Source organism: Cavia porcellus, unplaced genomic scaffold (genome assembly GCF_034190915.1).
Source record: "Cavia porcellus strain 051 isolate PalLab524CR breed Dunkin Hartley unplaced genomic scaffold, mCavPor4.1 scaffold_27, whole genome shotgun sequence".
NCBI classification, from domain to species: domain Eukaryota; kingdom Metazoa; phylum Chordata; class Mammalia; order Rodentia; family Caviidae; genus Cavia; species Cavia porcellus.
The window spans coordinates 41,294,054-41,320,214 of record NW_026947510.1 but is presented as its reverse complement, the minus strand read 5'-3'; the positions used below and the strand labels follow the sequence as shown (position 1 = coordinate 41,320,214).

General features: G+C 37.4%; 1 protein-coding gene across 2 annotated transcripts in view; it reads right to left on the bottom strand.

Moving 5' to 3' along the window:
- Positions 1-304: 304 nt before the first annotated feature.
- The window catches only part of Dera (deoxyribose-phosphate aldolase), a 111,295-nt gene continuing 85,438 nt past the window's right edge, over positions 305-26,161 (bottom strand). For both annotated transcript variants that reach the window (XM_003470320.4, XM_013153207.3), the window contains exons 7-9: positions 5,225-5,337; positions 1,427-1,576; positions 305-1,034 (exon numbers count right to left, since the gene is read on the bottom strand). In XM_003470320.4, the coding sequence (XP_003470368.2) occupies positions 978-1,034; positions 1,427-1,576; positions 5,225-5,337 (320 nt within the window). In that variant the 3' untranslated portion in view covers positions 305-977. The remainder of the gene's footprint in view (positions 1,035-1,426; positions 1,577-5,224; positions 5,338-26,161) is intronic.

Sequence of the window (26,161 nt, the reverse complement as noted above, 5' to 3'; positions counted from 1 at the left end):
CCTTCATCTGTACAAAAGGATGATAATATCGGCACTTACTATTGTGAGGATTAAAAACCTTACTGTAGTTACCTTAGTATTATAGGGATTAAGGAAGGATTAAATAAAGTGATATTGGTAAAGAGCTTAGCACATAGTAGTACACTTAGTACTACTGTCACTGTTTGCTGTTTTCTTCCTGTTCACTATGCCAAGAAAAATCTTAAGTTTCAGAATACAGACATAAGTTACACTCGTTAGTAATGAACTGGGGTGCTTCACCTGAGCTATATCCCCAACAAACCTACAACAGACATTCAACAAGTCATTGATAAAACCTCTATGTTTAATGGATCAATTTTTCAATATGTATTATCATAATGTAAAGTGATACAATGGGTACAAAGATTTTTTTTTAAGTAAACAACTATGGGAGAAGTCTTTTATTTAAAAAACAGAATGACACTCATAGTTTCATATAACAATATTGGAAAATTGACAAGTAAAACAGTTAGTAAAAAGAAATATCTCCTCTGCAAAAATCAAGGCTGAAATTTCATGGCAGGGAATTAGTGCAGAGCTGGTGGTTCCCAGGGTCATCACGGAAGCAGCGCAGTGGTGTAATTTCATTTGCTAGGTGCACTTCCTGGTTAGTTTCATTTTTTCCCCTTTAGAATTTGATGGTGTCTAAATAATCATGAACATTTTACCCAGAGTTTTTTGGAGAACACCTCCACAAAATTAATGGTGTAGATTTTTTTGGTAATTAAAATCATTTCAAATGTACTTGAAGTGAGGGCCAGACATTAGTTTGCATTTTCTTTCATTCTGAGGTTTAAGTTCTGTAGAAATTTTAAGAGAAAAAAGTCACTTATCCATTCTCCTAATTTTTACTGGCTAGCAATATGCAATATGCATAATGACTAGCAATTATGCAAAAAAAATCTCTTTTTTTAAAAACACTGTTGCAAAGAACTTCTCTGAGGCAGGTTGTTGATTTAGGACATCGGCAGATCATGGTAAGCCGCATATCTTCCAGTCACATGATAGTAAATCTGTGAAGAAGATCAAAGGTTAGTTCATCAATAATTATTATAAAATTATATCTATCAGTTAATAAGTATATTCTCATATAATAATTGAAATACTGGCAGGCTGAAGCAGGAGGATTGCAAATTTGAGCCCAACCTGGGGAGTTAGTAAGACCATCTCAAGTCAAAAACATTGCTAGGGATGTGGCTGGTCATAAAGCTAGGTTCAATCCCCAGGGAAGGAAAATCTGTTTCAGCAGAATCTCTACCCACACTATTTTAAGCGAATGTCTATTTGAAGGAAGACAGAGGTTTAGAGATGATGAGAGAAACCAGAAGGGTTTTTACCACCAGTTCTCCATTTCTTTCTCAATAATCACTTCTCAGCTCCCTGCAAGGACATAGTTAATACTCACCTGCCGCTCAATGTCCGAAAGCAGAGAACTGGCACCTATTCGAAAGAGTTCGGGCTTCAACCACTCATCCCCTAGCTCCTCCTTTATCAGAGAGAGCCATGCCAGGGAGTCCTTGGCAGTGCGGATGCCTCCTGCAGGTTTAAAGCCCACCTAAAGGGGAAGACAGAGAGAAGAACCATGACCATTATTATCAGAATGCTTTAAAAAAAAAAAATCGGCACTACGTTGATAGGGAATCATCATTTTTTTTCTTCGGTCTTTTTCACTTCATCCAGCAAAAGAGCTTCCATCACTGATGCCCATTCACACTGCAAAATAACTTTTCCAGGATTAATGAGAACAATGTCACTGCTTCTGAGGAGACAGTAATGAGGGCTAATAACCCTCATTAACATTTCACTTATTGCAATGTCATAACCCTCAAACATCGTTAGACCATAGCTGTGAATGTGGAAGAGACAAGAATGGTGTCAATAAATAGGAAAGTATATCCCAGAAACCCATTCAGTCTACCTTTCTACAGGTACACTTCTATAGGAACCTTCATTGTGAGTTCAAAATTAGAGGTGTATTTAAAATAAGAGACCAGAATCTATGAGCCCCCAAGATCATCCTACCCAAACTGGCAGCCATCCAGCAAGGAGAGGTACCAGTGGTTTTAATCTCCTTAATTGTAAGGATTTCTTTCTGAGTTGTAGGTAGAGAGTTCTGTAAAGCAGTCAGGCCAGTAACACAAACACAATAGAAAAAGAGAGCACTTGAGATTTCTGAAGTCTTTAAGGGTGCCCATAAAACAACACAATTCGGTTGATAAGTTTTTAAATAATATCCTGTGTCTGTTAGGAAAGGAAAACTATGTTCTGTTTGTGGTAAAAGCCTGTTCATTTGGAATTTCACGTTTAGAACCCTGACTATCCAGTGGAACCGATAATCTATAGCTAAGAGCAAACAACACTCGTGTAATCCAAGTACTAAAGCTCTTACATTCAGAGCTACTCATTGGCAGGTAGTACAGCAGGAGGTGGCTGCCAACAGAATGCAAGAGCAGGGAGACAACACATACGGGGTCCTATTTAATCAACTCACCCAGAATCCCACGCAATGAACCTGAAGCGTACCATCCCCCAGCCACAGCCCAGCAATCTCTCCTCCTTAGCTTCTGAATCTCCCAAATGCACACCTTCCTCTCTGCTCTTACCACAATGCTCAGTCCAGACCTTCACCAGTTCTCATCAGTAAGCCTAACTGATTTCCTCTGCTCAATCATACAACATCACATGGTCACACAGCACTTACTTTGCAGAGGGGAGGTCAGTACTGTGGATTGAACCTGGTCCCTTTTGCATGCTGGACAAGCACTTTACTACCAAGCTACATGCCCTATTGTTTAAAATTTTATTTGGACACAGGGTCTCATTAAGTTGTCCAGTTTGGTCTCAAACCTTATTCCTCCTGTCTCAGCCTTCCAAGTAGATGGGATTATAGGAATGCACCACTATGTCTGGTTAGCATTTGTAACCATGTCTGCTATTACTCTGGACCCCAAACAATGACTCCCTAAGGCAGTGGGGGCTGAGGGGATAAGCAGGATGAGACTATTTTTTGAAATGAGGCTAACCCCCCCCATCAATTAGCCAATATTAGCATACATGGTAATCACAGCAGCCTTTCTGTCCGTCAGGCAGGGGCGCATACAGATTTTCTATATAGTTCAGTTTGTGTCAGCAAGTCTATTGGCAGTGTTTCCAAAAAGAGGTTCACACATAAGTTAATCTTTTTTTAAGGGACAGAATATGGAAAATATAAATCTATAATGAAATCAGTTATGAAGTATTAAACCTCTGCTTCTCAGGAGTGACACTAATCACGGTCTAGAAGGCAGCCTATCACACGGTAAAACACCGCTTAAATCAACGATGTAGAGACTCTACAGGCAGGGCTGCCCATGCATCTTGTCAACAACCTAAAAACAGTTGTATCCGACTTGCAGACCCATACACTGAATGGGACTGAGAGAGCACAATTTGACTTGTACCCGTCCTTGTCTTGTAAGTGGACTGGGCTTTGTTTGTGAAGAGGAAAGAATTCATACAATCGAAAAGAAAAGATGGAAAGAAAAAAAATATCCCTCCTTCTGAAATCTGGAGTGTAACACTGAGCACTTGAAACATTCTCTGCAATTCTTTGCTGGTCTGAGAATGTTCCTGGAAGGGAATTTATTCATTTTTGCATTCTAAGCATTTAACACAGGTTAACATGGCACATGGGTCACTACTCAGAAGATATCTGTTGGGTCCCCATGGCATTTATTAACCCTGGCAATGGAGCTTATGAAACACAGATGCCCAAGGAAGCCCTAACACCCAGCAATGCCAGAGATGGCAGCTGACGCATCTCTATGGATAAGGGCTTCACATCTGATTTTGATGCTCTTCGGCCCAGTGTGAGAATCACTGGTGTACTGAACAGTGAATTTTACCAACTATATAGAAAACCAATAAATTTCTTAGTTTTATTTCTTTTGTTAAAAAAAAAAAAAAAAAACTTGTGTGGATCAGTGCAGAAAGATGATCAAGCAGAGGTTACTCAAGTTGGATCAGCTGTCATCTGCAGGCTACAATACATATCTTAGCTATTTGTACTCATGATTTGAGGTTATTTGGAGGGAGAAACTGTGGAAAGTGTTTATTTCCTCTCACAACCAGGACAAAAGTCTCCAACTGTATAATAAACTGAAGCTATAGTTACACACAAAGTCATCACATCCAGTTGGCAAAGGATTAAAGGACTTTTTGGGGTTCCATTTGGCAGAAATCAAGAGACTGGTTTTGAAAAGATGTCTCTCAAGAAGGAAAAGCCTCATTAAATACACACACACACACACACACACACGCTACCTTTCTCTCCAATGTTGTTAAAAAATCCTTTGAGATAATTTGCAGCTAGACAAGCAATTTGAAGTGAAAAGGAAAATCCAAACACATCCAAAAACACCTCATACACATTTTTCCTTTTAACTTATGTTTCAAAAAATATGTATTATTTTTCGAAAAGCTGACAAAAGCTAGCATATACCCTCCTCAGCTTAATAGTCTTCCAAAGAGCACATCCAACTGCCATAAAACGCAAAAATGGATATTTAATTCAAGAGCTATATAACGTCTAGCTACCTTTTTCCTGCTGTTTCACAGCATTTCATTATTTTGTTTAATAAGTTCATCTCCTCGAGAATTTTCTCTTCACCTCATATTATTAAAAGTAATAAGTTTTTCTGGACCGGGGGTTTCCCAACAGAAAAACCAATTTATGTGTGTCCTTCAATAATGACAGGAAAAGATTATTTCCCATTATATTGCATACTTTTCATATCACCACCACAGCTTATCATTCAATAAATGTTACTCTGCAATTCTTTCCATTCCTCAAGGAAGTTTAATTTCTGCATTAACCTGTTTTTGCTGGCCAACGCCTTGCCAGAAAGCCTCTGTGTCGCAACAGAATTAGTTCGTTAAAGAACCCATTTAGGAATCTCTTGTCAGTGATAAAATTGTCTTCGGTTAATAAAAGGACATAAAGTGAGTTTACATCTTGATCACACATTCTCCCCCACTCACTTTCTGTTAATCGCACAGATTCCCCTATAAATGTATTCTTTCATAATGAGAGGTAAATTAAACATTTATCTTAATAAAGGTAACTCATTCACACCTTCTGCATATAAAGACAGTTTCGTGGTGGCTGTAATGAGCATTATAAATAACATTATCCTTAAAGAAAGATTTTCTGGCAATACTATACCTTGTTTCCAGTTTTCCAGAAGAAATCTCTAATGGCCCTTAGCATTACTATTGCTACTGGGAAGGTAGCATTTACTGTTTCTTTTCCGGTGGAGGTCTTAATAAAATCTGATCCTAAAACAAAAGCAAGAAAAACTCCTGTGTTAATTAAAACTTATTTTTTTTTTACACTTAAGTCAGTGAATGAAATGAGCTGTATAAATTTTCCCCCCGAGGAATACAACTTTAATTATTTGAAAAACTAATACCATAATCTACCTTTAAAATGATTCTGTCCATGTTTTCTTTCTTTTACCACCAGAAAAATGAAGTTAGGCATCCAATGGGATCTTACGGACCTCTGGCCCCCTTGCCTCCATATTCCCACATCGTCAATTAAAATCAAGTTCTTGCGTTTGATGAATGATTGAGATGAATACAAAACCATTTTATGCCTTGTGGTTAACACCACAGACCATGACACTTTACTACAACACGGGAGGCCCATGCATTTCTCCCTCATTCTCCTTGCTTGACAGGAAGCATACAGAACAGAGGAATCACCATCAAGTGATTTCTACCGCCTTGTTCATCAATGAAAATGCTATCTGCCAACCAGATGAGGATTTTCACGAAAGACACCATGCTATTTCTTATTCTGCAAATCTTTTAAACAACGTTTCTCAAAAATATCTTAAACCTATTTAGGTAACTTAACAGAATAGCCTATGGAAACAAGGAAATAACAGGGATAGTTTAGATGTACTGAAAACACTACGTATTTTATTTCTAGGTGCTTTACTGGTATTAATTCTGTTGACCCTAGAACTATTGCTCACTAATACTAATGCAAACATTTTAAAAGAGGAAATGGTTGCACAGAAAAGTTAAGTAACTCACCTGTACTCGTAGAGTCAGGGTGTGTGTGTGTGTGTGTGTGTGTGCCTGTTTTATTCAGGGTTTGCAAGGAAAATGATTTAATACAAGACATATAATTTAATTATTTTATAAGTCATCCAAAGAGGCAAACATAAAAAAGTGCAGGAGATCTATCCATACACTAAAGACCCAAAGAATCCAGCCAAGGGCCTGTATCTCGTAACAATGTCCTACATGAGTCCAGTTGAAGACCTAGAGCCCACAGCAACGCTCTCCATGAGTCCAACTGGAAGCCTGATGCCCACAATGTCTTATGCAAGTCTGTTTCATAGATCTGTGCTGGGAAGGCCCAGAGGTCAGCAGAGGAAGCTGGAAAGTCTCTGACAGCGGGATGAAGGATCTGTGCCAGTAGGCTGAAGGATCTGCACTGCAGCCAGAAAGCAATGCTTCCTTAAAGTAAGGACCAAAACTCCACCAAAAAGTATCACAGCCATCCTCCGGAACAATGAGGTCCCGAGCTTCTCTGACAATGAGAACAGTCAAGTACTCATCAGGAAAGAAGTTTAGCAAGTCCTCCGGGAGAACCAGTGGCAACAAGAAAACCAACAACACAGCTCTTTCTTTGCAGTGCTTCTTTCATCTTGGCAACAATCCTCAGGTAACACCATGCTGATTCAGTTCAGCTGGGCGTTACAGGCTGATCACCAGCTGTCAATCCACCACACAGTCTAATAGAAAATCTATGTTCCATGCGGCTATCTAGCCCTGAAACACTCAAAATATGAACCATGTATAGGCACCCTAAAACTACAGGGCAGGGTGGGGTGGGGGTTGGGGACACTCAAGTTCTAGTGTTGTCTTGCATCATACAGTGATTACATATTTTGTCTATTACATATTTTGGGGAAAAAAAGCTAGAGGAAAGGATTGTGAATATTTTTACCACAAGAAAGTGATTACTGTATGAGGAGATAGTTGTTTACTAGATCTCAACATTACCTAGTGTGTATATGTACCAAAACATCTAAATAATTAAAAAAAAAAAAAGGAGACTTTCAGATCTATGTCAGATCAATAGAACTAGAATCCAACATAAATAAGGGTCCTGGATGATTTTTGTACACATTCACTGCTTGAGTCCATAGAATCTATGAGACCGAACATAAAGCTTGAAATGGTGGATTCACTTTGTCAATTTGAGAAGTCTAAAATTTTAACTAAGTGACTCAACAGGGAGCCAGGGGCCTCACTTTGTAAATATCCTTAGTCCTTCAAGAAGGGAACACAGAGATGGTGTAGATACAAAGGACCCACCTTAGGGCTTGTAGCCTACGCACAATATAAGGGAGGTAGAGGCTTGCTCTCTACTTCTTTGCTCTTGTTGCTTTTGCTGTCATCCCCAGCCATGAACTGTTTGCCCCTCTGCCATGCAACTCTGCCTTGGAACCAGCTGATGATGGCCTGAAGCCTCCACAAACTGTGAGCTAAATAAACCTTTCCTCCCTTAATTTTGAGCATTGGGTATTTTGTCCCAGCAATGAGAGAAAAGTAACTACGACAAAGCTACTATTTCTGAGATTTATCACAGATTCATCAAAAGAAAAAGGAAGAAGTAGCCACAACATTTCCCACCAGTTTCAGATGGTGAAAATACCTCCACACCTATTCTGTATGATGAAACGCCTAAATAGACACACCTCAACCACGCTGTGAATAGGCTTGTAGAAAATATAAAAACAAATTGTTTATGTTCTTCCCCTGAAAACCATGTACTCTACATGCAGGTGGAAGACTGCAGAGCCCTGGTCATCACTTGGTGAGATAGAGGACAGGAGATCTGGTTTCTAGCTCTGGCTCTCATAGTTACCTTGCAAATTCAATCTCCTTATCATCCTCATTTGTACAAAAATAGGTCTAGAAAAATTCCCATTTTCTTCACAGTACCACACAAGGCATCAAAAGAGACAATCTATGCAAAAGCATCTTGAAAACAGTGAAGGATTTCACAAATATAAATGAAGCAAACGACTTAGGTAGGTTTGTGATCTGAGTAATAATCATGGAAACTTGATACATCAGAGCTGGTCACCTTTTCTTTAGGTCTGTAGGCAAATTAAAAGAAATGCAGACAGGCTTGCCAATTACGCATTCACTCAACAAAAACTCACTTGCTGAGTATTTACTCTGTGCGAGACTCTGCTATAGATGGTAGGAACAGACCAATAAACAAAACAGTTATATCAGCTAATGTGTCAAGTGGCAATAAATGCTATGGGCAAAAGTAGCACAAAGTAATGAGACAAAGAACGAAGAAGTTGGGGAAAGGTAGATGTACTTAAAGAGTCATGACAACATCTATGATTTGTGATATTCAAATCAAGATTGAGTGAAAAATTTGGGGGCAAACAGGGAAACAAAGTGTGAAGGCTTTAACGCATACATATGCCAAGTCCACCCACACATGAATAAATGAATGCACTATAGAACTGATGTCCAGTCCCTACAATATACAGATAACACGATGAAAAAGATGGCACTAAAGCCCCTGTATAGATATAAGTAGGTGATGGAAACATCCCAAAAGAATTCATGAAATGAAGGTGTATTTTCCTACTCTGTGACACTAGGACACTGAATATCATCTGAATTCTTTCAACTGCCTTAGAAGAGGTTGCTAATGGGTCAAACTACATTTACAAGATTTTTTATAAAAAAAAAACTGTCACTCAAAAATCATACCACCTGAAATTAATCATAAGCACCATCCTCCTTTGAAAGAGCTGGAGAAGCTGGACAGAACATCTACCATTACACAGTAGTAGCTTTCCTTGAAAGACATAACCACAGTTCATAAGGAAAAATATGAATAGTCTGAATAAGCCTATACCTATTTAAGAAATTATTTTAAATTTGTTATTTATAGGGATAATAACAATAACCCTTCTTTCATTTGTGATATAGATAATTTGTATCTTCTTTTTTATACTTGGTCAGCCAAGCTCAAGATTTACTAATTTTACTGATCTTTCCAAAGATTAGGCATTTAGTTTTTTTTGCCTCTAATGTTTTAGTTTCCCATTTGATTATTTTTGTCCTAATTTCTATTTGCTTTCCTTCATCTGCTTTAAGCTTAAATTGCTCTTCCTTCTCTACTTTCCTAAGTTGAAAGATTACATTATTCATTTTAGACAACTCTGTTTTTCTAATCTATGCATCTAATACTATAGATTTCCCTCTTTGGACTGTTTTTGTAGCCCAATTATGCTAATTTGGATAATTTTCATTTACTTCAAGATACTTTAAACTTTCTCCTCAGACTTTTTTTGATGATGTTATGTAACCTCCAAACATCAGGGAATTTTTTTTCCACCCATCTCTCTGCCATTGATTTCTAGTATTATTTATCATGCTATAAGAATACTTTGTACACTTTCTAGTCTTTTAAATTTTTTAGGTACGCTATATGAGCTAGAAGGTGGCCTTCTTCATTAACAATCCCCGTGAATTTGACTATGTAATCAGCTGTTGCTGGACGGAGTTTTCAATAAACGTCAATTTAATCATGTTGAACAACAGTGCTATTCAGATCAACCATGTCCTTTTATTATTCTGTTTGCTTGAGCTATCATTTACTGAAAGAAGGTTTTTAAAATCTCCACCTATATTTATTCCTTTTCAATTGACTCTGACTTTGCCTCACATATTTTAATGTTCTGTTCCTAGGTACAGATGTAGTTAGAATTGTTAAGTGCTCTGGAAGAAATAACTCCTTTATCATTATTTTAACACTTTCATTAATGCCCAATAATGTTGCTTTATCTGATGTCTACTTTGTTTGAAATTAATATAATTACTTCTGATTATGAACTTGGTATGTCTTTCTCTGACTCTACTTCTGAGCTTTGGGGTATTTATAATTAAAGTGCATTTCTTAAAGACAACATAAAGTAAGGAATTGCTTTTTTATTATCTCTTCCTTGTATATGTATTTAAATCATTGACATAGTGATTACCAATTTCATTAGAATAACAACTACTATATTTATAACTCTGATGCATGTTTTATTTTTATGCTTCTTTCTGTCTTGTTTGGCTTTCACTGAGCATCTTCACTGAGCATCTTATATGATTCTACTTTTTCTCCTCTTATCATATCTATTATACTTCTTTTGTATGGTTTTTTGAGTGCCCTATATATTTTAAACTAATCTAGCTTCGCCTTCAAATAACACTACACTACACAGGTGCTCCAGGTAACTTTTCCACTACACAGGTGGTCCAGTTAACTTTTAACAAAGAATTTCTAAATCCTTTCTCCTATTTTGAAAAAATATTGCTGTCATTTATTTCACTTATTCATAAGAAATAATCACCCAGTAAATTGTTATGCTATTACTTTATTATACCATTACTAATATAACTAGTTGTATTTTAGATCAATTAAGAAAATTATTTTTATTTTTATTCATTTATTTCTTTTAATGGTCTTCCTTTTTATGTAGATCAGAGCTTTTGATCTGTAACATTTTTTTTCCTCTCTAGAAGGACTTCTAACATTTCTTACAGGGCAGGACTTCAAGTACTGAATTCTACCAATTTTTGTTTGAGCTCAATTTTGAAGGATAATTTTATTGGATATACAATTCTAAATTAGTGGGGTTTTTCTTTAGACATTTTTAAGCAGCTCACTCCCCTCCCTTCTTTGCTGATGTTATTTCTGTTGACAAGTCCATTGCAGTTATTTCCTTTTTCTTCCATCAATAGGTTCTTTTTTCTCTAGCTTTTCCCAAGATTTTCTAATTGTCTTTGATGTTCTTTTTGAATATCACATTGGCTAGGTATTTGTTTTTTCATTTCAATCTTATTTCACACTCTCTGAACTTCTTGGCTCTGTGGTGTAATATCTGCCATTAATTTTGGAAAATCTATCCCATTATTTCCTCCAGTATGTTGTTGCTCTATTTCCCATCCTATACTTCCTCCAGTATATTATGCTCTGTTTTCCAATTCCATACATACTACAATTTTTGAAACCGTAATTTTTATGTTACCCTATCATTTTTTCTTATTACATTTTGGTTTAGGCAGTTTCAACTTACCTATCTTCATAGTCACTGATTTCCCCTCATTTATGTCTAGGCTACTGATGGGCCCATGAGAGGCGTTCTTCATTTATGTTTCCGTGTTTTTGACTTCTAGAATTTCCTTGTAATTCTTATTAGCATTTTAATCTAATTACATTACGTATATATTTTCATGTTGTCTATTTTTCTAGTTAAACCAACAGCATAATTATAATTATCTCACATTACTTTCCTCCTTGCTGGGACATAATACCCAATATTCACAACTTAAGTGGGAGACATTTATTTTAGCTCACAGATTCAGAAGTTTGGCAGGCTCTGGTGCAGAAATGGAATGGTATAAATAGTATAGTGAAGAAAAGCTGCTCACCTTATGGTGGCCAGGAAGCAGAGAAAGGTGGGAGGAGCTTGGGAGGGAACTATAGCCTTCCAGGTCACACCTTAGTGACCCAACTTTTCCAACTTGGTCTCACCTCTTAACAGTACATTCCACTATGAATGCATCAGTGGATTAATCCACTCAAGAGTACAGGGCCTCCATGACCTAACTATCTTTCCAAACCCTCACTGCTGAACACTTGAGCCTTGCAGGGAGCAATCTATTGATAAACCATAACAACAGCAGTTACTTTAGATTCTGTCTGGAATTCCAACATCTATGTCATATCTGAATCTGATTCTGCTTGTTTTGTCTCTATTGAATGTATTTCTACTGCCATTTACCATCCATTATTATTTTTGTTGAAAGCCATGCATAATATACTCAGTAACTGAAACAAACACACCTTAAGTGTGAGGTTTTATGTTAATCTGGTTAAGAGTTGTTCGATATTTAGGGTTTGCTGTATGCTATGGCTTATGATCAAGACGTTCCCCCAAGGCCTCATGTGTTTCCTAAGTGGGGCTTCGGGGAGATGACTGAATTATGGGTGACACTGGATTATGGGTATGTGATACTAGATTAGTCTGCAGATGTATAGATGATGGACTTACTGAAGAGCAAAGACCCACTCTGGGTGTGAGTGGCACCAACCACTAGGCTTGGAGCCTGAATGGGTAAAAGGGAAAGGAGGAAACCTCACTGCTTTATGCCTGCAATCCCATGGACTGTTCTCCTCTGCCATTTTCCCCTGCCTTGGTGCCAGCCAACTATGGACTAAACCCTGTACAAACTGTGAGCTAAAATGACCTTTCCTCCTTTAACTTGTGGGTGCCAGGTATTGTGTCTCAGCAACAAGAAAGTAACTAAGACACAATAATTGTAGATTTTACAGTACTTAGACTGCGATAATATCCTTGTTTTAGTCTACCCTGGTTGCACTGGGCTTCCCTAAAACTCCACCTCAAAGACTATTGACTCTCCTATAATACACTGAAGTTATGTTGGCTTGGTAGTAATGGATGAGGCAGAATGGTTATTCTACAATGTTAGGATTAAAAATCCCAGTTCCTCTGTGGGTCTGCATACATAGGTCACGAGTTTCACAAATGTTTTAAGCTTTTGTGCCTCATTTTAGTGATATAAGGAGACCAAGGGAGAAATACTTTTATCCCAAGTGAGAATAGATCTGGTTAAGACTTTTGCCCTGCACAGTGGGCTTGGTTGTGCAGAACATTCTGGGAATGTTTCGTAATGGTTACTTTACCCTTCCCTGCCAGAGTCAAGAAAGGACCTTTCTTAGCTCCTCACTTTACTTTGAAAACCCTAGTGGAGTTTCCAGAGGTAAATCATACAAAAGTGTGGAGGCGATACATAAACTACAAAAACTATCAATATTATTCCCATGTAGCATGTTTCTACTAATTTTTGGCAACAACTTCTGCACCAGGTAAGCAGATCTCTGTTGTGACTCTTAGGATTCAACCATCTCTATGTCTCTATAGGTTGAGAGGTAGCAGCTTAATGTAAAACTTCAATTCTTTGATGTCTATGATTTTTAGTTTATTCATCTTTTTCTTATTCTGAGAATAGAAGTGAAATTTCTAAGATCTTTACATGTCAAAGCTGAAACTGGAAGCCCTTAAAGTAGCCAAGCAAGCCTTTACTGTTTAGAAATAAAATGTGGATTGAAAGAAGCATATATATGGTAGATAATGTATTCTGGACATATTCTAAGCAAATATTATGGTCAACAAGAACTGAAAAAGGTGCAAAGGAATCCACATTAGGTAGACTAATACAGGAATACTTCATGGAACAGGCAGGATTTGTTACAGACCTTGAAGAAAAAATATAATGATGAGCAGACATACAGAACAACCTTACCATTATATAAAAAAAACAACAATACAAAGGATAAAGCACACTGTGAGACAGTACAGAATGTGTACATCCAAGGAATCTGTGTTGGGGGTAGGGGTATGAATGTATGCTTTAATGTATGCTACTGTAAATACCCCTCATATAAAATACTACAAAAAGAACTTGCAGGCATAATGTGGGCTCCGTCCTTTGCAAGATCAGACCACATGAAACCAGTGCTTTAAGATGCTGAGTTTACTGTCTGTGCAAAATGTGTTAGAAAAGGATTAACAGCAGCATAGTTCAGGATGGAGGCACTGACTATTTCTTTAAACTCAAAGAGCTAGCTTCCATTACCTAAAATACTTTAGAAAGCACATTAGTACTCCACTACTGTCAAAAGAACAATAGGTTTTCCAATGGGACTACGTAGGCCACACTTTTGTTATACTTCTCATTTTAATATTGCTTGCCTTGCCCCTCTGCTAAAACAAAATTACCTTAGAGAAATAAATGCTACCTTTCGAATTACCAATACCATAGAGCACTACGACTCTCCTCAGAGTCCATGTAAATCCAACATTAACCAAGCTTACTTCTGCTCCACTTGGTGGGGGAGCCTTATGAGAAAATATCTTACAATTAAAATAAGATATCCATATAAAGGGATATGCTCTTTTCTCTGTTCTCACAATTTCAATGAAAAGCCTAAACTAGGAGACGAAAGGAGTGGAAAAGTCAAAAATAACACATTAGACAAGCATTCAACTGTGATTAGTTGAAATCAAAATTAATAATAAATTTATAGCATTGTATAAAATCTTATTTTTTATTTTGCTAATTTGAAATCTTCAGCACAATACTTTTCTTGTAGTCTAAAGCTACTCAAAGCTTTTCTAAGGCCCGTAATTACAAGTCTCCATGGTATAGTTTCATTAAAAACTTTCATTAAACAACAGCTGCCCTTGTATATGGTCTTCTAATCAATTTGGTCAAACAGAATGACTTCTAATCAGCTGTTGATAAAAATAGAAGATGAAATTTTAATTCTAATAGATTAACCACAAACTCAAGACAGTCTTCAAAATCCATCTAGCTCTATTCTCCAGTGGATTTAATGACTATTCAGCAACTCATTACTAAATAGAACAAGATGAACATTTTCCAGTTCATTAAAGAAATGTACTATGTATTTTTGCATTGTCCTCATGATTCGTTACAGGGAGTCTTAATTACAAGATAATGGATAATGGTTATTAAATGCAGACTGCAGTAATGAAGCTCTATTCATTTGCGAACCTCAGAGACTGCAAAGAGAGGAAAATAAAATTACTAGCTTCAAAAGATTAACGGATCAAATTATTATTCAATTTTGAAAATCTCATTCAGACTTCATAGAAACAAGAAGAGATTAAAAACTAGTATTAAGACCAAAGTAGTACATTTAAAAAAATAATATCTTAAGGCTATTACCGTATAATAAGCTTCAGATGTGATTATTAGAAAAACATATAGCTAACAATGGGAAAACACACATTTTTATTTCCTGAACAAATCTTATTTATGATATAGGAAGTCACTGGTAAGATCTTTAAAAGAGCCTTGGTGAACATGGAAGATATGTACACCCATGCTACAAAAGAACAGCACAATAGAAGGTATTTTAGCATCTTATACTTTGCTAATAAAAAATAGGATTTAAAATCAACTGCTGCTTGAGAAAGCTTGTCATTAAGAGGAATTCATACCAGTCCTATAATAAGAGCTTCTGGGCACATTATTCATTAGCCCTGTGTTTTTTATGGCTCTCTAAGAAATTACCCATTAAAGTTAGTAAAAGAGTTTTGTGTGCTAGCTTTGACACTAATTTATATGTACTTGCAATCTGCAATGAGACACTTTTTAATAAATATAGTGTACAAAAAAAACAAAGGCCAAAATTAAGAGAGTCTTCACCTCTTATATTCTTGGGGTGAGACATAAAGATCCAGTTTCATGATTGAAGAACAGGCCAGAATAAAGAAAAAAGCCAAATAAACAAACAACAAAAACCTACATAGGTATCAATATGCCATTACTCAATCTCGAACCAATTATTCCACAAGCATATGCTTACATGAACCAGGGATAATAGTTGCCCATGTGAGAAAGAGGATAGAAAAAGAAGAAAAACATAAGAAGGATAGAAAACTTTTCAAAAAGCAATGCCTGCTCTCGCAAGTTCTTCCCCCTTCAAGCTAAACAGGAAATTATGGGATACTTTTCTATGGGTTCAGTCCATCATGTGAGCAAAGCAACAAGGCATCATAATTCAGCATTCAGTTATATTAAAAAAGAATGGCAATCAGAAAGCAATCACCAAAAATAAATAATAAAAAAAAGCAACCACATTTTAGGATTAGAAAATATCTCTAATGCCTCAAGAGTAAGATAACCAAATTCCTTGAAGTTGCCTTCCTCTAAATAAAAATAAAGGTATGACCATTTACAATAATGCAAAATAGTGTGTGTCCAGTGAATTATAAGTGAGAAAGTCTGACTTTATAATCCTTGGTAAGTGATGGTAGTGTTGCTGGGACAACACTCTAAACAATTATGCTAACAGCTCAAAGGTATGGGGTAGGATCTTGATACACACAAGAGTCCTTCAGTTACATCATACATGACAGACGTTTCTTTTTACTTTTTAAATTTAGACTGTTCAAAATGAATTTTGAAACTGTAATAATAGTGGAAATGAGTTACTAATCAAAGTGATTAATTTCCATTTTAGCATGTTCAATCTTGCAAATAAAACTAAGCTTTTGTTTTTACTAACTTGGAAAAAGAAAACTATTCAATGTAAGTATTTACCAAGTCATTTTGTGTGCATTTTGGGCCAAGAATCAAAATGAAAAACATCACAGATTCTGACTTCCGGGAGAACATGGCGGACAGATAACAGCAACTACCGGAGGCTCTCTGAAAAACTAGGCTGAGAAGCCAGGTATGGTGCGGACTAAAGAGACATAAGCAGGTGGAGTTATGCTCTGCTGACTCAGGAACGAACTCGGCTGAGAGAAACCAGCTTAGAATGCAGTCCTGGTGCTAAAACAGGAACAGAAAAGTCTCGCTGCTGAGGCTGGACCCCGCGCCATTGGAAGCCGCGATTTGGGTTTTCCGCCGTGCGGCGGCTGGCTGCCTCCACAGCGGCTTGGCAAGGAGAGAGATGCGGGGAAGCTCTGAGAACGGGAGTCTGCGAACGGAGTCGAAAACAGGACGGGCAGGGAGGCATGTTCTGACTTGTGGCGAGGTGAGTGAGAGAAACTGACACTCCACCACAGTTTGACTCCAGCAGACTTTCTGGGCCCAAGCAGTCCTGCGGGAGCAGGGCGCGCTGGCAACTCCAGCAACACATTCCCCTCTCGGGCGGGATTGGTGAAAAGTGCCTGGCCTGCGTGACGCTGCCGGCGGACCCCATAGGCTGGCCCAACCCAGATCGCAGAGCCTGACGGAGGCCGGGAGGGGCGGGCCCCCGCGTAGGCTGCCTGGTGCGCAGCGGTGAGACTGGCGCAATTCGATCAGGCTGTGGCTGACAGGGAGAGAAGCTGGGCCTCTCATATAAGCTTGCATATATAAGGAACAGAGAATATGGGAAGAGGCAGCAACAAGAAAGGCTCCTCGGCCCCCAATTCTGAGAAACAGGCAATAGTGGACACCGCACCAATACACATAAAGCACCATATAGAGAGCCTCATAGACCAATTCAGGAATGAAGTTATCAACGACCTGAAGCTAGAAGTATGCAAAATAGTTAGAGAAATGCTAAGCCCCACCCAAGAAAAAACAGATGGTGGAATGGAAGAACAGAAAAGGAGGGGAGAATTGTTTGATGGAGAAAACAGGGAAAGCATAGAATACGTGAAGCAGGTTCAAAGGGACTACCAAGAAACTAAGAAGTCTATCCAAGACTGGCATAACAGCTTGAAAGAAACTAAGGACAGACTATCTGAACTGGAGAGCAGAATTGTAATATGGGAGAATGAAATGAAAAACTTCTTAAAAATAACAAAGAAACAAACAGCAATAATACAAAGACAAGAAGATGATAAGAGGATCCATAACTTAAGGATTAAGAACATAAAAGAAGAAGTAGGGACACAAACAAATGAACTACAAAAGCTACTCACAGAAATAATCCAGGAGAATTTTCCTAATTTAGCAAAAGGTAAAGATACTCAGATGTATGAGGCATACAGGACCCCAGCTACCTACAACACAAACAGAACAACACCCAGGCATATAATAATAAAAATTCCAGAAATTCAATACAAGAACAGAATATTAAAAGCTGTCAGAGACAAGAAACAGACCACTTACAAGGGAGCACCCATCAGAATTACAGCAGATTTCTCTGCACAAACCATCAAATCACGAAGAGCGTGGGGGGAAATAATTCAAGCTTTGAAAGATAATAATCTCCAGCCAAGATTGAGATATCCTGCACAACTGTCCCTGGAAATTGATGGAAAAACAAGGTACTTCCAGGATAAAGAGGAACTGGGGGAATTTGCAACCACCAATTCAACTCTACAGAGAGTATTGCAGGATATTCTAAAAAAAGAAAAATACAAAGAATCCAGAAATAGTGGAGGCCACAACTAATGGAGCAGAGAACAAAGTGAAGAAGACAAACTGACAGCTACTGACAGAATAAGAGCTCAACAGAAATGAGGCAGAGAAGATTGGATGATAGGAACAGCTATTTTGGAGAAAATGACATCTTAATAGGTAATACTGATTTAGTATCATCTTGTTTTGAAGTCTCATCTAGCTTTTGTCCTTCTGTCTCCAATGGTCTAAATAGGTTGTATCTTACTGGATTTTATTATGTACGATAGTATAAGCAAAAACCTTTTAAAGACAAGGAGATTATCCAGAAACCATTATTCATTTTCTGTTAGTCGATTCTAAATACTCTGTAATGCTGTCATTCTCTTAAATGGTTTTACATTGTTTTAATATACTTAATGCTACAGTATATGAAGTTGTATTCAAGGATTTCAAGGAAAGAGACAATATGGTAACTACTTTTAGGTCAGGACTATCTGGTGGTGAAACACTATTCTGCTTAAATGGTTATGTTTTGATCTGTGCTGTTTCGTTGTTATGCCCTCTTTTATTTCAATCTCCATTCCATTATTTACTTTTTTAATACTTTTTTTATTTTTATCCTTTTAATTAAAGGAAAAACAATAGCAGGATATATTATAGTAACCCACTTTGACTTTCCATTACCTCGTTTTAAAGCCCTGTATTACTCTCACCATCTGGTTTTTAACTGATGTTCCCCTATTCTGTTTTGCTGGATAGTATCAGGTTCGAAAGTTTAGGCATCAGCTGAGAAGATAATGAGATTCATTATAACACCCATTCTCGTTGACTTTTATCTACTTTTGAAGACCTACAATGTCTCCAATGGTTTGGCTTTGTCGGTTTTGTTCTTTACTGTTTTGTTCAATTGTATTATAACTAATGGTATAGGCAATTCTATTAGAGATAGCGGGAGGCATTATGGTAACCATTGTTGATCACCTTGTATTATGTTTTTATATTATCTATTATGTCCACCCTTTTGACTTGACCGACTCTGTTCTGTTATGTCACATTTGGTTTTACTCTCTTCCAAAAAAGTAATAAGAACCGTGAGAGCAATGAAACCCAAAATGTGTAATAGTCATTGTACAAAAGAGAGGAAAAGAAAGTGCTCTAAACTATATAACTGCATGTATATTTAAGTGTATAAGATAGAATATGATATCACAGAGTTTCATTGGATCATTGAACAGAACTGTTTGCAGTATCATTGATGGAATGTCCACTTTTTTTACAAGCTTTAATTTTGTGACTTGAACAATTATTTCTAAGATGACAGTATGTAATCCATTAACTAGTGATTTCCTACTGTTCATTTTTTTTCTGCAAATCTGTATAACTTGTACCCTTTCTCTGCTTTTTTTTTCTTTTCTCCTTAAATAAAATTTAAAAATAAATTTAAAAAAAAAAAAAAAAAAACATCACAGATTCTCCAAAACCTAGCTCTACACTTCCTATAATTTTTAACACTGTATTAGTTTTCTAAAAAAATTTTAAGAAATCTATAAATAACTGATAGTTCAAATATGGGCTCCCAGAAATGATGCCCCCCTCCTTGTTCCCATCCCTCCTCCTCCCTGCCTTGTTTCTGCATAAAGCTATCAAGGAGGAAGAGTTATAAGTACACTAGAAGATCTACAACCATAACAAAGGACTTCATGATTGATATGTAACTTGTGATTACATAGTAGTGATCATAACTTTATGATTATGCTAAAAACCTCTGAAGTGTATTCCTCAAAAGGTGAATATCACCATATGTGAATTATGTATCTCAATTTAAAAAATTAAAACAAAATACCAAAGGGAGTGAGTTCACAAGGGAAAAGGAAAGGAATAAACTGCTTAAACAAACTCTCAGTAAAATTATCTGACAATTTGCAAGTATATATAATTATCTATACCTTTACTCCTTTACCTGAAGTCTTTACAGCTGATTCTGGTCTTTTGTGTATATTTTCTATTAGCTTCCAAATATGACATCCATAATGTAGGCATAAAATAAAATGAAATAGTTATCAGATGTAGCTCATCACTGATCTAAATACATGTGGGAACCCCTAAATTGATAAGTGAACCTACCAATAATGCTTTACTCAGTAGATATGGTTAGGCAAATGAACAGCATTGACATGCAAGCATCCCACTACCCAAAGAGTCACTATTAAAGATAAGTACTTCAATATAATTATTGCTTCTGAAAAAGGCTTTTAAAAAGTGGTATTGATATAGGAGAAATATAATTCCCAATCTGCTGTATGTCAGATGTGCCATTGTGTCTCTCAAATTTCAAAGAATGAAATCCAAGGTACAACAGGATTTAAGAGTAGGAGAGGTTTACTGAGAGACGACAGCTCCTGAGAGACAGGATGGGTCCCAATTGGAGTGGCCGCCAAAGCTCCTTGTCAGGGGTAATTTATAAGCAAAGTCACACTATGGGTACTACGGGAATCAACCTTTAGACTTACAAGTATAGCCGCTTAGCTAATATTGATCTGATAGAGGAGCGAGGTGCATAGCAAGGGCTCATGGAAAGAACAAACATTTTGGGGAAGAGATGGGTCCAGATGCCATGGTCACCTACCTGAGGGCCTAATACCTAGCTGCACTTCCCCTACCAGTGGTGCTATTACAATGTAATCTCCAGTTACTGCTCCTCCATTAGGGAGGCACATAGGCCTGGCCACTGCGCCTTCATCTTGAGGCCTGGCCTTTTAGAGATGCACCCCCATCCACAATTCTGATGTCCTCATTCTTGTGCTGACTTACTTAAGAGCCTAGTCCCTCTCTGGCTATACATTAATTTCTGTCTATCTTAGCTGCCTAAAATAACATCAAAATTGGAAACTTCATCCTGCACAGAGAATTTTTGCAAAGGACCTGTTAGGACCAGCTCAGGGATGCCAGAAGGAAGTTGCTAGTTCCGTGTGAATTGGGAACTGTTCTGTCTCATTCAGTGGTCACTTGCCATACAGGGCTGAAAAGCATTTTAAATGAGCTTCGTTTCAACTGAGGTGGATTGAGAATGTAAAATACACATGAGGTTTTGAAGATTTAGCACAAAAAATATACTGTAAAATATCTTAAGATCTATAAATAGATTATACCCTCAAATGATAGATTATAGATTTATTGGGTTAAATAAAATAGATTTTCATCATTGCTTCACCTGTTTCTTTTTACTTGATTAATGGAGCTACTAAAAAATCTTTAAATTGCACACATACTAGAAAGCATTCATCTAGGGCTTCAATGAGACACCTAACTATGTAATCACTCTTGCAGACTAAAGATTTGATATCCTTTTAGGATAATATCCTGAAAATGTTGGTTTAAAAATTATCTAATTCTCTTTAGACTCAAAGTAAGACCCTTGATGACAGCACTTGACTATTCTCTCTCCTCCAAACCATAGGCTCTTCTCCCAAAATTGGACACCTCACTTAGCAAACCAAAAGCTCTGTGAGGAACTCGACAACTCTCCAAAGAAAGCAAAGAAGGTCTGTTAGGAAACCTGTGAGCACATCCCTAAAACATCTACTTCTAATCCCAATACACAGACAGGAGAGGAATTCTCATGAACACAATCTCCTCTGCCTCGAACTTTTCAGTGATTTAAATGCCACTTACAGAGGAGCATCCTGAAGAAGTGTGTAGCTTATTTCTTACTCCTGTTCTGCATCTAGCCTGGCTTTCAGTTTTCAAACACATAGGAGTAAACTAAAAGTACTCACAAACTCGGGACGCTGTGTGATCAGGCTCACATCTCTGTGCTCAGTCCAATCACTCTTTCCCAATCCTTCCACACCCATTCTATTAAAATGCACTGAGCACTCACCATGTGCTTGTGTTCTTATAGAAACTGGGGGGGCACAACAGGCAAGGTACACACAAAACTTTCCTCACCAGACTCTGCCTTGTTAGAGAAGATGCTGCCTTAGTTATATACATTATCTATGTTTTTTTTTTGTCTGATCACCTGATTGATTGATTTTTTTGGTACAGGAAATTGAACTCAGGAAACTTGTGCCACTGAGCTATATCCCCAGTTCTGGCCTCCTGATTTAGAAAAAAATTGCTACCTGTCTCTACAGCATCCCTCTGTTTTTCAGAGAACCAGTGGCTTTGCTAAAAAGAACGAGGGGGAGTGAGATTTGTGGCAATTAGGCCACTATCTATGATCAAAAGGAAATGACACAAATATCCACAGATGTTATTATACAGGTATGACAGTCTGGATAAAATATTCAAATATTCTAGAATTGATGTAAAAGAAATGCATCTCTCTATGAATTGATGCCAAATACCTCAAAATCAAAATGCTTTTCCTTTTTGGTCATGAAGCTGAACTTACTGATGTAGGGATTTACTGTATTAGGCAAACATCTGCTGTTGACATGGTTTTCAAGTCATCTTATCTCAAAATGACACAACCATATCTAACATGTTTTTTTCACTTTCACTTTTGTGGTGAGGCGAGCAAGAGATGGTGCCTCAATACAAGGTAAAATATAATTTGGTTTCACTATACTTTGGTAAAGTAGAGCAAAATGAAGAAACATTTTAACAAAATAACTAGCAAGATATGCTTTAAACAACTGAATTTCATTTTGATTGCGCTTTCTATTGTCACTGGCAAGTTTGGAATATATAGTACATATTAACATTAAAAGTCAGGTATGCTTGTGTGGAATCTATTAACTTGAGGGAAAATTACTCAAATTGAAGAAATAGCTGCTTAAAATGGTTTTAGAAATACATTTTACTGAACAAAGCAAGCTAGAAAATTAGGCTACTTTATCAGGATTAGAAAGTGCTATGAATTTTAAACACAAAGCTTTTAAAAACAATGCAGAACATATTTGAGATTATCCTACCTCAATGTCATCATAAATCTCCCCCCCCAACCACTGATGATAAGTATGTAGAGTTACTTTAGCAGTGACCTGTCTTTCATAAAAGAAGTTGTGTTCGGTTTTCTGTGGGGAGTTTTATCTCCAGGTGATTGTTTCACTGTGCCTGGAGAACTCCAGGGCTTCCCGTTAGCAGATCTACAGATGGGAGCTTCAGAAGTCTCTGAACAGAAAGCCTTTACCATAGGGAGCGCTCCTGTTGGCCATCTGGGTGACTGTAGTTACCATATCCAGCCACTTACAAGGATAACACAGCTTCTCACATTTTGTTCACAAGCACTCTTCAAGCTTCCATCTTTATCTTTCAGTGAGTCACACCTTCAATTTTATCTTCATTCTTTTTTACTCAGCTACACCAGAGACCTTGATTCCTCAACAAAAGAAGTACAGGCTGGCAAAGAAGAAAGTTCCAGTGAAAGAGCCCAGAAAACCTCATGTTGGAGCGTAAAGGATCTCATCAGAAGAGAGACCACCATGAACTTCTGCAAAGTCCTGTCGTACCTCACTGGAATGAATCATTCACAAATTCCTGAAGATACAGGAAGCAAGAGGAAAAGAGGGGAAAAGAAGTCTGTGAACTGCACAGGGAAAATAGTCCTGACCCATACACATGCAAAAGTTATGAATATTAATACTACTGAGAGTGCCTGCAAGCTGGATCTACTTTGCATATGAACTAGGACTCATCTAGGACTTCCCTAGATGTCACACAATGGTTTCCAAGGCACTGCCTTGCCTTGCCCATGAGAGAGACAGAGGCACAGAGAGAGAGAGGAAAATATGTGTGTGTGTGTGTGTATGTGTGTGTGTGTGTGCGCGCACGTGTTTCTCTCACAGCAGAAGTGTTACTGGCTCACTTCCTAAAACTAGAAAACAGAAATGATATACAACTGTACATTAATAAATACATTATACTATACATTTAACATAGAGATTTGATCCATCTTTCACAGAACTTCCTATTACAAAACTAATAGATTTGATTAAAAGGCCATTTATTTGGGAGAGATGTCCACCCAGCAAAAAACAGAAAAGAAACAGTTTTTTAATATGTATACTATCAGTTGGGCTTCTTATCTTCCTCCTAAAGCTGCATTTTAACTTTCTGATACATATTTAATGTTTTTAATACCACCTGGATAATTGCTTTGCGTGTGGCATTTATTTCTTCCCCTAAACTACATGTCAGAGTCCCCTATGTCATAAGATGTACTTTCTCCCATGTATTTCAGGGGAGCTGTTAAATGTCAAAATCCAAAGTGAATGCATGGATAATTTAAAATGTAAAACCTAGTTAAGAAAAAATTTCCGCTGTTAAGTTTATTATCAAAATGGGAAATGAGATTCACAGTGATAACCTATGAAGTAGAAAGGCATTTGGAAAACTGGGTGAGAGCTAAGTGTGAACATGCACTAAAGATCCATGTACTTGTACTTCTGTCACAAATATCATAAATTTATTCTTGGGAAGGTTTTTGTTGTTGTTGTTGTTGTTGTTGACTTGGACTAGTATTTCTATACTATGTGAAAACTAAAGATCATGTATAACTAAAGATCATAGTATTTCTATACTATGCGAAAACTAAAGAAATCTCAAATGTGAGTATCTAAAAAGTGTTGTAAAATGGACAGAAAGAAATGGTTTGTTTGTGAGATTTTTATCCTCAGCTGCTTAAAGAATAAAACCCTAGGATTTTCACACTCTAGGATCTGAATGTAATCTACCATTATATTATTCTCTTTTGCTGGTCACAGACGCATCATAGCTCTAATCAATACTGAGGATGATGACCATGATATAGCAACAGTCAGGGCAGTGGTAGTCAAAGCAGAATGGGTCTCTTTTGAAGAATACTTAGGGTTAGGCTCTTCTTATACACTTTACACATCTACTCTCATTTAATCTTCAAAGTGCCTTCAAAGGCAGGTAGTCTTACAACCTTCATTTTCCAATGAAGAACCAACATTCAGAGATTAAAATACTCATCTAAGACCATAGCACACTGTTGTCACAAATGGAATCGATTCCAGGTTTAACTCAAAGTTTTTTTTTTTAACTATTACTCACTTCTGTTTCCTAAACCAAACTAGCTATTGCTTTGGAGAATCCACTCTGCATCTTTCTCTGCCTGTCAAAATCCTACCAACTGCAGTTCAACTGTTTCCTTCAGTAGGAAACAGCATTGCCATTGCTTTCTTCCCATTTTAAACATAAAGATGGACAGAAGCTGTAGCAGGCATCCTGCAACCATGGGGGGAAGTGTCAGAAGAATAAAAGGGCCACTAACCCTGACACTGACGAACCAGCAGCAGTGACTGCATCAAATGCCTCCATGTCCGGGCTCTTTGTTAGATAATCACACTTTAAAAATTCCTTACCTAACGAGGTCACTGTTGTCAAGATCTGTGCTATTTCCAGTTACACTCAATCCTAACTTATGCCCAGCTCCTCAACTATTTGCTTTTGCTCTGCTGATCTAGAAATCCAATGGTACACTCCATGGGGCATCACACCCTGCAATCATGGCCGTGGTTGTCACCCTACAAAATCTGCCCTGCCTCACTAGGTATGTCCAGATGTGCCTACCCAGGACCTTAACTCCCTAAATCATTTAGATTGGTAAATCAGAAAATCAACTGAATAAAATGTGCAGTTGTTAGGAACTGTTAGGAAAAACTGAAAGTTAGAAGCCATGGAATAATAGGATTTCTGCTGGAGAACCACCATTTGAGAGATGAGGGATTAAAAGACAGGGAAGGAGGCATCCTCACAGTTAAGAGAACAGAAAGGAACAGTGTTACCGATAGGAGACAATGAAGGATGATGCTAAGCACAAGTCCACAGAAGCTAACTGGAGAGACACTGGCACTGGATGAGCTGAGAGATGTCTGTATAGCCTGAGCCTCAGTCCCCATTGCAGGGAACTAGACAGTCTTAGAAAGTCACAGCCACCTCCTTCACCATCACAGTATTAGCCATATAGCTAGCACAGGTCTTATTGATAGCATACACTTAACAAACACAGAATTGAACTGAATTAAAAGCTAGGCAAGCTTTAAGAATAGCATCTCTAACGATATAACCAAATTCTTTGACAATTCTACACACACAACTGCCTTTTATTTTAAAAAATGGGTTTTTATTAAATCATTTTCTTTAACATATTCATATAGCACTTACTATGCAGCAGGTACTGTTTTAAGAG